General features: G+C 40.5%; 1 protein-coding gene across 1 annotated transcript in view; it reads left to right on the top strand.

Moving 5' to 3' along the window:
• LOC103745151 (guanine nucleotide exchange factor VAV3) overlaps window positions 1–12946 on the top strand; it is a 278692-nt gene that overhangs the window by 195573 nt on the left and 70173 nt on the right. Inside the window, exons 10-12 of the mRNA XM_008847051.2 lie at window positions 4108–4203; window positions 7421–7489; window positions 9353–9439. Coding sequence (XP_008845273.2) covers window positions 4108–4203; window positions 7421–7489; window positions 9353–9439 — 252 coding nt within the window. The remainder of the gene's footprint in view (window positions 1–4107; window positions 4204–7420; window positions 7490–9352; window positions 9440–12946) is intronic.

Genomic DNA, 12946 nt, shown 5'->3' on the forward strand with positions numbered 1-12946 from the left:
TAAAATGAAGGCGTAAAACTGTGGTTCAAGATAACAAGATAAGAGTCAGCATGTTGTCTGTCAGGCATCTACAGTACTCTCGGCCTTGTGAATGGCTGTTCTTCCTCCCCTCAGAATCAAAAAAATGAAGGCGTAAAACTGTGGTTCAAGATAACAAGATAAGAGTCAGCATATTGTCTGTCAGGCATCTACAGTACTCTCGGCCTTGTGAATGGCTGTTCTTCCTCCCCTCAGAATCAATGTCAAAGTTCTGCACAGAGCACACACATGGGGACTGTACACAGTCTGTGCATTTACTGCCAATTTCAGAAGAGGGGCCTCAAGCTGACTTGGAGAAGCTGTGAATGAGAGGCTGTGACTTGTCCTTTTCTCAGCTCAGAAACCCCACTTCTGACCAGGGCCGAAGAATTGGAAGAATTTAATCAGATCCTGCAATACCTCCACAAAGCTCTTTTTGAGCTGGAAGTCCCAGCAGGATGGCATAAAAGCTGTCTTGTTCTTGGCGTCTACCTTTTCCATCTTCTTTTGTTTTTACTGCTCGCTATTATCACTAATATTATTTTGTGTATGTATGTGTGTCTCCACTTTGGAATCGGGGTAACATAGAGCGCAGGGTGATAGACTCTTTATTCTGCCTTGTGAGCCTGAACCTAGACTTAATTATAATGGTTTTGATTATGATTGAGTTTAGGGTAAGTATGTGATGGAATGCTTCAGAAAAATTATTTCTGTCCCTTATTTACATTCAATGATGATAAAAAATTAACTTCATTCTCCAGTCCCAGGATAGGTGATGCACTTACATACATGCAGGCAGTACACTCATACACATAAAATAAAAATAATAAAATGTGAAAGAAAAGAGTCCCACAAATTTCAGGGAAGGTAATGTATAAGATAACTTTATTTCACAAGGCAAAGGGATACATAACACCCAAATGATGCACTTACATACATGCAGGCAGTACACTCATACACATAAAATAAAAATAATAAAATGTGAGAAAGAGCTATAAGAGCTCTGCCATCCCAAGCAGCTTCAAATACAATGGAGAGAAGCCCTGTCATTATAATAATGATTTGACCTCCTAGTTGAGACCTATGATCTAGAACACTCCACAATCTCTGGTAGCAAAAAAATCACTTGAACTAGTGGGCTGGAGAGATAGCTCAGTAAGTTAAGGGCTCTTCATGCAAGCATGGGGACCTGAGTTCAACCCCCAGACCCCACATTAAAAAGGCTGATTATGATGGTACGTGATTGTAATCCCAGTTCTGGGGAGAATACAGGCAGATCCCTGGGGCTTGCAGGCCAGGGAGTGCAGTGTACTTGGTGAGTTCCATGACAAAGAGAGGTCCCAAAGCAAGTGGATGGCTCCTGGGAAAAGATACCTGCAGCTGTCCTCTGTCCTCCATGTATATATCAGTACATATGTGTGCATATAAGTGCACACATGTGCCTCTATGCACAAACTGGCTTATGGCACAGCATTTTCTTGAGTTCAACTCCTTCCATGACCTGAAGAAGCTGCTGGGCAGTTGTGAGAACTTTGAACAAGGTTGCTCGCTAACAGTGTCTTTTGGAATAAAACACAGATAAATGAGAAATGCTGAGATGAGAAAGGTGACTTATCCCAAGTAACAGTCAAGTTTTACCAGACCTTGGATTTAAATTCATGTGTTAATACTTCAGAATGCTTATCTCAAAGTCACAGTTACTGTCACGAGTGAAGAAGTCAGTGTTATTTTAAGGTAAACTTTCATTTGTTTTGTGTCCAGGTTTACTATGTAGAATCAAAATCACAATAGTCTTCCCGTCTTGGGATTCTGAGTGCTAGAATTATAGGCATGCCCGATTTAAAGTAAACAAAAAATTAAAGAGGATTAAAAAGACATAATCTGAGGTTTTAAAAATATTGTCATGGTTTTATGTTTTAGCATATTCAGCAAAGTATTTCATTTCATTTAGTTCAATAAGTATTTATTAAGCAAGCAGTAGAGTTTTAAGCGATTTAAAGGACATGCCAAAGACTGAAAGGATATATTGGGGAAGATACTCTTTACAATGGGTCACAAGATATACATGTGTGCAGACAAAGGGGGAAAGGAGGGAGGGAAGGGAGAAGACAAGAAGATGCTTTTGAATGGGGTTATTCTTTTTAAAATAATTTTTATTGACTATTCGTGAATTTCATGGAATATATTTTGGTCATTATTTAGATACCCTCCTCCATCTGTACCCTTCTTATAGCATTCCGCCTGCTGGATTTCATGTACTCTGTCATATATGTGAGGACTTATTGAGCCAAGTTTGTCTTCCCAAATGTCCATCCACTGGACCCTGGTTAATCTTCTAGTGTCACATCCTTAAAGAAAACTTCTGGGACAGGGAAAGATGGTTATCAGATGGTTCCTCAGCTAAGGTTGGGGCTTCTTTCCCACTTGCCCACTTTTACGCTGGGTTTTTGTTTGGTTTGAGCTTGTATGGGTCCTGTGCATCCTGTTACCATTGGTGAAAGTTTATGAGTAGCTTGCTAGCTGGTTCCTTGTGTTCATCCACCATCTCTTCTTTTACAGTCCTTCTAGACCCTTTTCCACCATGGTCCCTGAGCCTTGGGTAGTAGAGAATTTGATACAGGTGTCCTATTCAAGGATAAGCACGCTACAGTCTCTTATTCTTCTGCACTCTGGCCAGCTTTGGCTTTCTGCGTTAATCACCATCTGTTGCATGAGGAAACTTTGCTGCTGAGTTGAGAGATGCCTTAATATTCTCTCTGTCCCTTGTTCCACTATGTTCCCTGAGCCTTAGGTGTAGAGATTGCATTATAGATGTGTCCCTTAGGGCATGGCATGTCACAGACACTTACTCTGTGTTTGACTGGCTGTGGAACTTCGTAATAGTTCCCATCTGTTGTAAAAAGAAGCTTCTTTGATGATGGGGAGAGGTAAACTCGTCTGTAACTATAAGGATACATATTTAGAATATAGTAAGAAATTATGTTGATGATCTAGGGATGTGGCAGACATAGATTTTTCTCAGAGATCTATGACCTCTCCAGTCATGTGTTATTTGGCTATGTTTACAGAACCACATACGAGTTCTTTCCCATTGAGTGGGCCTTAAGTCCAGTTAGACAGTTGTTAATTATCTCCAAGATAAAAGTGCCACTACTCTACCAGTAGAGATTATTTGAATGGGATTATTCTTAAAGGCCTAGAAGGATAATTTATAAATTTGTATTTATTTCTTTATATTTATTTTATTTTATGTTTTAAATATTTTATTATTTTTATTTTATGTGTATGCATGTATTGCCTGCATGTAGGTAAGTGCACCCGTGTCGTGCAATGTCCGTGGAGGACAGAAGAGGCTGTCAGATCCCCTGGAACTGGAGTTACGGACAGTTGTTAGCTGCCATGTGGGTGCTGGGATTCAAACCCGGGTCTTCTGCAAGAACAGCCGGTATTCTTAACCACTGAGCCATCTCTCCAGCCCCTATTTATATTCATTTTGTGTGTTGTGTATCTTGTCTACTGTCATGCAATGCCCATGGAGACCAGAAGAGGGCATTGGCTTCCCTGGAGTTGCACATGGTTGTTAGTCAACATGTGGATGCTGGGAACTGAACCTGGGTCATCTGCAAGGGCAGTCAGTGCTCTTTACCCCTGAGCAGTCTCCTTAGCTCTAGAAGCATACGTTTTAAAGATGGTGGGTTTTTCTAGGGACTGGAAGGAGCACATGGCTGAAGCGTGAAGGTGGATAAATCTATGGGGCTTTGATAAGTGGGGACCAGATGTCTGTTCCAGAGGCTCTGGGTAGGCTAGGAAAACCCTGGATCCTGGAGGGCCTTGATTCTGCACTATAAAAGGGAATTTTTACTCATCAAATAGTTCTAGTTGATTCATCTTTAATCTGAAATACTTTAGGACTTTCTTTTTAAAAACTACAAATAATTTGTATTGTTTATGGAGAAGAGTTGCTAAGGAAAAGCTTGAGAACATTTATTTCATAAGAATTGTGCTTGTGAACTTTGCATCTAAATTTTAGTGTTTATAACTTCCTTTGAAGAAGGAAACTAATAAAAATTTTAAAATTCATTTCATTAGGAATGTTCAAAAAGAGCAAATAATGGGAAGTTTACTCTTCGAGATCTGCTGGTGGTGCCCATGCAACGTGTGTTGAAGTACCACCTTCTCCTTCAGGTCTGTGACATAAAAACTCTCTTTTCTGTTCATTTATTCATCCAGCAGAACATTACCAAGGCATCAGCTGCTTTGTAGGACTCCATGCTTTGGGGCCTGTCCTATACCAGTGTACAAGTGGGAAACGTCCAGAACAGCTAAGCTTTCTTTTTTATTTTAGCAAAGATAATTCTGTATTTACCCCCAAAGATGCATTTTGTGTTCACTGAAGAGGATGGACAAAAAAAAACAGAGCAAAAAGCAAAACGAATTTAAACGACGCCTTCAACCACATCTTTCGGAATTAGCAATAATCATTTGTTAGTGAGTCAGTGCACCTGAATTTGGTCAGATTAACCACACTGGACCTCATGACTTATCACAATGAGCAAGACAGGATTATATCACATTCTGTATCGCTTTTTTAGTACACTAAATTATAATAAGACTACACTTATTTGGAAGCGATTCTTGTTATAACTCAGAAAGCTTATGGTTTCCACGGTTAGTCCTCTAATGAAGGTGGAGAGTCTTATAGATTTAATTTGATAGCTATACCAGGAGGCTCATTAGTTCTGCTCCAAAGAAATGTCTTACTGTATTAGTCTGTCAGCCTAGCTGATGCTTGTGAAATGTCATTTTAAAAAGATCTACTACCTGTATGTGAAATAGAATTTGGGTCTGTTGTGCTTTGTATATCTCATATATTAAATTTCTTGAACTGTGGCCATGCAATTATTAGTCATTTCTGTTTGTGTTCTACTGAGAAATCAGAAAAATTCAAACCCTGATTATTCCTTAAAAATACATTAAAACATTTATGAGACCTAAACTCAAAGCAACTTAATCAAATTGGATTTTATGAAAAAATAATAAGGACAATCCAGGCAATCAGTTTCTCAAAGGCATCATGGAGCTAAAACCATGTCAAAATAAGATAATAATTTATTTTATAACTTTGATGTCAAATACTGATTGAAGAATTTAGAAGGTTGGGCTTAAAAGAAACATACTTTGGGTCTTATATTCATTACTTTTTTGTTGCTGTGATAAAACACTGACCAAAACAAACTTGGAGAGAAAAGAGATTATTGCATCTTACATTTACAAGTGACAGTCCATCATTGCGGGAAGTCAGGGCAGGAACTTAAGCAGGGCAGGGGCATGGAGGCAAGAGCTGAAGCTGAAACCATGGAGGAATGTCACTTGCTGTTTTCCTTCCCCCCGACTTGCTCAGTGCACAGTATACAGCTCAGACCCACCTACCCAGGGGTGGCATGACCCACAGTGGGCTGGTCCTTCACCACCTCAACTAGCAATCAAGAAAATATCCCCACAGACATGACCACAGGCCAGTCTGATGAAGGAAACTCAACTGAGGTTCCCTTTTCCCAGGCGACTCCACTTTATATCATATTGACAAAAACTAACCGACACAGGTCCTTATAAGGTTATGTCCAGACTTAACACAGCTATAAAATACAATATCTATACATTTTGAAATTCATGGATGTCTCCCACTAATTTTTCTTCTGCTGTTTTATATCTTAGATTTCAAGAGTATATGTAGTTTCATGGTGGCTTTTTTAAAAACTAAAATACAATTATACATTTTTGAAATTCATGAATTCACTTTTCTTATGCTGTTTTGTATGATAGCTTTTTAAAACAGGAAACTTTATTTTGGTTATCACATGTAAAAAACATGTAGCTATCACCTGTAGGTACCACATGTTGAAAACATGGTTTTATAAAGTTTAGACTATTTTATCATGGGAGTTTTAGGAACTTTAAGAGAAATTTACCTACAGGTAAATTTACCTAATTTACCTGGAGGTACCACATTTTGAAAACACGGATTTCTAAGTTAGACTATTTTATCGTGGGAGTTTTGGAAACTTTAAGAGAAATTTACTATTTTTATTTAATAAAGTATGAATAAAAATTGGAATGCTAGAGTTTAATGGATCTGTATACTTGGCAGATGGTCTCTTTGTAAGTCCTGTTTGTAACATGAAACAATAGTGATTCTGAGGTGTTAGAGAATTTTGAGTGACTCTATTGTGGCGAACACAGTGTTAGGAACTCATATGACAGGCTGTACCCCAATAGGGAAAAAAATCACCTATAGTCTGTAAAGTGTAACACCATGCGGTAGGTACACAGAAGGACCTTAAAGGCTCTATAACTGCACATCAGTTGCCTGGGAACGAAGGTAGAGACCTCATCTTCTCAGAGGGGTGATTGGTGAATTGGGCTTTGAAGGATGAACTATGAATTTGACCAGTGATTGAGAGGAAGTGCTTCCTAAGGAAATAAAACAGCATGACCTATGGGATTAGATTTAAGAATACATCTTGAGAATTGCAGCGTACAGGTTGTCAGGGTGGAAGTTGAGAGAGGAATTCAGAAGTTTACAAAATTCAGATCTGAAGAGTGTGACTAAGGAGGTATGGGCGACCGCAGCATTCAGGGGCATCACAGGCGTCTAAGCAAGGAAGAGACCTACTTGGTATCAGAAGCGAGGAAAGATTTGAGAGAATAACCTGTTGGAAAGAACAAGGAGCTGAACTTAGTGGTCAGGATGGTGCTTTCCAGGTTGGTGTAAAACCGAACATCAGTGGGACGTAGAGAAGGAAAGGCAAGGGCTGAGCCTGGGACACACTTTAGGTTTTGGCTTAAGTGATTACATTGATGGAAATGCTATTATTTAATAAAACACCATCAGACAACACCTCATCCTGGGTGAGCATGGATTAAGTTTGGGGTATGCTGGATTCAGGGACCTTTACTCAGGTAGAAATATCTAGCTGGATATGTGAATTTGGGACTCATAGTAACTTTCTGAAGTAAAATTAGAAAGGACACTCTGTGAGATTGAGGAATACAGAGAAATTTAGGACATATAAACAAAAACAATAACAGCAGTAGCAACAAACAGAACATCTTGTTGTCTGTGAAATGAAGGGTGATATTAATTAGAATCGACAGCCATGTGTGAGAAGGAATTTAAAATGTCCATTTGGCTGGACATTAGAAGATCGTTCGTAACATCTGGGAAGCACTGCAGGTGTGCTGGTGTGGGGAGGATGGGGGGATTCAGATGAAAGTGATGTCAATGTTAAATTTATCACACTTTGGGGAGAATAATGATCTTAGCATTAAAAAGAATAATTTTCTTGCTTCTATGGTAGTTTTGATTTGTTGAAAGTAGTACTAACTCATGTCTTCCTAACAGGAGCTCGTCAAACACACCCCTGATCCTGTGGAGAAGGCAAACATGAAGCTGGCTCTGGATGCTATGAAGGTGGGGCAGCTGCTTGGGAACATGCTTTCGTCTTCTGTTCTTGCCTCGACACAATGACATTCACACTCCTCACATGCATGACATGCTGACATCCTAACATGCTAACATTCACATTTATGATTGGTGAGAAGGGCAAGGTAACCTTTTCTAAAACAGATATTCTTTTTTTTGTGATTTTTTAATTTTTCGGAGGCAGGGTCTTACTGATACTTGTGGCATGGCCCAGACTAGCCTCGGACTTGGGGCAGTCTTCTTGTCTCAGCCTCTGAAATAGATATTCTGGCATGAGTTTAATTGCTGGACAAAAACACGTAAAACCGAGACATGCTAAAATGACTTTGGTGTAGTTTGCTAATGTCATAGGTTCCAGGAGTTACTCCTTTCAGTGGCTTTATTCCACATTCTTTTTGCTGTTCTTCCTATAGAACTATTGGTTAAATTAGCAGTGGTCTACAGGCAAGTTCAGGAATACCAGTGTGGCACCTTTTCCTCAAATAAGACTTTCTGTCACATGTACACTTGTGGATGCTGTGGAACAATGTAAAGGAATTTCACTTTGGGTTTCTGTTTCCATTAAATGTGAAAATCAAGAACTATAGCTAGATAAAAGCAGATACTGTGAACGTGCTGGGGAATGTGTAAAACTCCCGAATTCCATGTTATGTTTCATCACCTTGACTTTGAAAGAAGCATTTGCCTCTAATGGAAACAAAATCAAATATCTTTTCTTGAAGGTGAAGGGACAGTGCAGCCGTGCTCAGAGATTTCTAATTATTTTAACTATGCCTCTGGAAGCCTTTCAGTATTGGCCGTGCTGTTTAGATGGTCTTAGTGCCAAAGTCAGGACCGTCACTCAATCATTTTTGCCAAGAAGGTCATATCAAGTTTTGTGTTTTTAAAAGAAGTCATTTATAGATGCATTCTGTGAAAAGTCAGACTTCTATTTAGACCATAGTTAGGAATTTCTATTTACAGAGTTGTGTTCCTGTTGCAGATGAGTTAAAGAGGGTAAAGGAAAAAAAAAAAAGCAAAAGCCCAGAAAACAGGAAAATCTAGAGCACATGAAATAAAAATAGCTAGTTACAGTTCAGGAGGATTAGCTAATGCTTCCGAAAAAAAAAAAAAAAGCAAAAGCCCAGAAAACAGGAAAATCTAGAGCACATGAAATAAAAATAGCTAGTTACAGTTCAGGAGGATTAGCTAATGCTTCCGAAAAAAAAAAAAAAAAGCCATTTTAAAATAGGTAAAGCCACACGGAGGTGCATGGTCGATGGTTTTTGTTCACTTTAATTCCGTTTTTGTACAGCTCATTCTTCAACTCCCTTTATTTCTCCTTTATTAACTCTGAAATTGAAGCCTCCTCCTTGACTGAACATTCTCAGGAACTAACAGGCATTCACTGGCTTCGGGAGACAGTCTTGCTCAGGCAGGGTGTAAGCTGTAGTTACTTTTCTCTAACTGCTGATCCTTCAGCATCACCCTTGTTCTAACCCGGGGAAAGATTCACCTTTGTCAAGGTCAGGTATACTAATGGGCCTGGAATTTACATTCTCTGACCCACTTTCTTTTTATTGCTTTGCAGAGCAGCAGATTTTGTTTGTTTTTGTCTTTTAAGGGAGAATTCTTGCTCCCCTCAGGGGTGTGGTAAATGACAACCCTTCAATCTTCCCAGCTGCTCACCCCACATTTTAAACTGGCTTTGAGATGCAGCTTTGATTGATTGCGTGATCATTTTATTGTCATTGAAAAGTTACAGTGGTGACTTTCACCACTAATGGAATTAATGATGTGTTTTCTTTCAAAGCGGTTTGCATCCCTAATCTTCCTGTGTCTTCTTTCTGAACCCTTCTCTCCATTCTTTAGGACTTGGCACAATATGTGAATGAAGTGAAAAGAGATAATGAGACCCTTCGTGAAATTAAACAGTTTCAGCTATCTATAGAAAATTTGGTATGTAATTATCCTTCCATCCAGTTTCCCCGCATCCCCAAGTTGGGGGGTATTCTGAGAGCTGTTGCTGAAGAAAAGATAGTTTACCTTCAAGTTTCTGCTGTTCGTTTTTTTTTTTTTTTTTCAATTTCTGTCTGGCCTTCAGACTCACATCTGGTGACACTTGTCACTTGCCATTGCCCGGTCCTCCCTCCTTTGCTTGCCCCTCTCCCTCAACCTGGCTGCCTCTTCTAGCAGTCCCAGAGGAGTGTAAAGGAAGTCCTGGAGTAACATGGCTCAAAAGAGTCCTTTGAAGTCAATTGTCATTTTGCACCAGGACCTAAGAGATGAGAAGCCACAGAAAGATCTAACAGTTCCATGATCCAGGCAGAAAGAAGCCTTAGCAAATGAAAGGTCCAGAGATGGGGAAGAAGCACTCTGTGTTTAGGAATTGAGAGGCAAGAGCAGCACAGCTGAAAGTGGAGAGAACAGAAGTTAATGGATGGGCTCTGAGACAAGTGTGGACAGGGGACTACATTGCATAGCCTTGTAGGCCAAGGCTGGGTTGGGTTTTATTGTGACTGCAATGGGAAGGTAGGACAGTGTCTGTCAGGGGGCCTGTCTCATTTATATTTGAAGATGTCCCCTTAGGGAGGCAGCCGGGTGGCTGTTGAAATGGTTTCTAGAGAGAATGGAGGCCTGGCTTAACTTGTGGGCAGTGCAAAGATAGAATGGTGTTTATTATTATTTTAGTAATTTTGCTACCACTTTTTGAACCCCCCTGGGTCTACCTTTCTTACCACACATACAGCCACTTCCCCACGTCATGGCACCATAATCTGCCTCCTTCACAATCCCCATAGCCCAAATCATCTCTTCATATACTTATGGTTCAAGTAGTGGATTTCCAATTCTCCTTCTCTCCCAAAATTGTCAAGACTTTGCTGTTGTCCTCAACGTTCAGTAAACATTCATTAGCACTCGTTTAAAACGACTCAGTGATCTAAACTTAAATTGTTTCCAGAACTCATCCAGCAAATAACTGTCCACACAGTTTATATTCTGGGTATTATGCTGTATTTATTTTTCCCTTTATTCTCTATCACACTCTTCAATGTCCAGTTCCTTTCTCTAAATGCCCATTATCCTTTCCCTATTAGAATTCCATAGTATTCTGCCCGGACAGCTATGTAGCATTACCAGTATAGTAAACATTAAATTTACCACCAAGGCAGGAAGTCAGGGCAGGAACCTGGAGCACAGACCATGGAGGTACACTGCTTACTGGCTTGCTTCCCTAGTTTATGCTCAACTCTCTCTCTCTCTCTCTCTCCCTCCCTCCCTCCCTCCCTCCTTCCCTTTCTCTCCTTTTTGGTATTTTTGAGACAGGGTCTTCCTATAGCCCCAGTTGGCCTGGAATTTGCAATGTAGACCAGGCTGGCCTTGAATTCACAGATCTGCCTGCCTCTGCTTCCTGAGTGCTGGGATTAAAGGTGTGCGCCACCATGTCTGCCTTATTATACAACACAGGACCACCTGCCCAGGGATGGTACGGCATGCAGTGGGCTGGGTTCTCCCACATCACCCAACAATTAAGAAAATGCTCCACAGACATGGCCACAGGCCAATCCAATGGAGAAAGTTCCTCAACTGATGCTCCCTCTACCCAGGTGTGTCAAGTTGACAACTAAAGCTATCCAGCACAATTGACCCCTTGCCAACTTGACACACACTTTACTACTAAACCACAGCCTTTCCATTTTTTTGTCCCTAAGATATGATGTTAATATTACAATATAAAACAGTACAACATTAGAAGTCCCATAGTCTTTAAAAAATTCCAACACTTTAAAAGTTCAAAGTCTTATTTTAAAAGTCTTTTTAGCTGTGGACTCCTGTAAAATCCAAACAAGTTACATACTGTCTTATTTCAGAAGGGAAGAAAGAACTAGGTGCACTTAAGTAAAACCAAAGCCCAGCAATGTAGCTCAGTGTCGGACATCTGGAATTTACGATCTTCTGGACTCCAAAGGGCCTGGGCAACTCTGCTTCTCTGGCTCTGACATCCATAGCACTCAGGTCTTGCAGGATCAGGTCAGCTCCACTCCACTCCTGCTGCTGTTCTTGGTGATCATCTCATGGTCTTGGCTTCTCCAATATGCTGGGGTCTCCACTGCAGCGAGGCTGCACCTTCATCAATGGCCTCTCCTGGCCTCTCACAGTGCAAAACCTCAGATTCTCTCCATGACCCTTTCACACCTTCAGTATTAGTACCACTTGGGAGACTTTTACACGTTGCCAAGTTCTCCTGTCTGTTTAATGTGCAGCTTTGGCCCCCTCTAACCATTTCTTCTGTGTATGGACCCTGAAGAAATACTTCTCAGAAGATTTCATTCAGTGATGCTGATCTCTTGTTACTTACAGTTTATTTTTCAGCCTTGTCTGACCAGCATTGATTACCCCAGTAAAGCACACACAAACAGCATCAATAGTCATTGCTGCCCTTGAAACATTGCAATATAGTCAGGCCTCCATCATCCACATTTTTCTTCATCATAACTGTTCCAAGCTCCACAGCAACAGCTCACTGATCGCTGAGCCCTCAATAGTTTTTCTAAATGCTTCCACAGTCCTCCCCAAAACAACATGGCCAGGTCTGCCAGGGCAATACTTCATGATCCTGGTATCAACTTCTGCCCTAGTAATTTCTTTTACTATGTTAGAAACACTCACCCAAACCAACTTGGAAAGGAAAGGGGTTTATTTGACTTACAGCTCACAGTCCATAATCATTGGAATTCAAGTCAGGAAGTCAGGGCAGGAACCTGGAGCACAGACCATGGAGGAATACTACTTACTTGTTTGCTCCCCTGTCTTGTGCTCAGCCTGCTTTCTTATACAGCACAGGGACCACCTGCTCAGGGATAGTACCACCCACAGCGATCTGGGCCCTCCCACATCACTCAGGAATTGAGAAAATGCTCCATAGACATGGTCACAGGTCAATCCAATGGAGAAATTCCTCAATTAATGTTCTCTCCATTCAGGTGTGTCAAGTTGACAACTGAAGCTACCCAGCACACCACCTGAAACATTGAAGTGTAAACATGGGATTAAGTACATTCACAATGCTGTACACCCATCACCACCGTTTATCTCCAGAGCTCTTTCATTTGTTAAACTGTGACTGCTCAATGAGCACCGCTTCTCACTCTTCTGTCCTGAAGTCCCTGGCAACTAATATGCTACGTTCGTCTCCGAATTTAACACCTTTGAGTACTGCTGATCTATGGAACTATACAGTATCTGTTCTTTTATGACTGGTTTATTTTATTCAGCATAATGACTTTCACATTCATCCACATTGCAGAGTGTCAAAATGCCTGTTTTGAAAAGGTTACTTGTACTTAATGCCGCATACTGTATCATTGTGCATGCATTGTATTTATCTTTTTTATCTAGGGAACTGTTTGGTTGCTTCTACTTTGAAGTATCCTAATAATGCTGCTTTGCGTGGGGTGTGCCAAT

The sequence above is a fragment of the Nannospalax galili genome, unplaced genomic scaffold, assembly GCF_000622305.1.
Source record: "Nannospalax galili isolate Female #2095 unplaced genomic scaffold, S.galili_v1.0 scaffold3183, whole genome shotgun sequence".
NCBI classification, from domain to species: Eukaryota; Metazoa; Chordata; class Mammalia; order Rodentia; family Spalacidae; genus Nannospalax; species Nannospalax galili.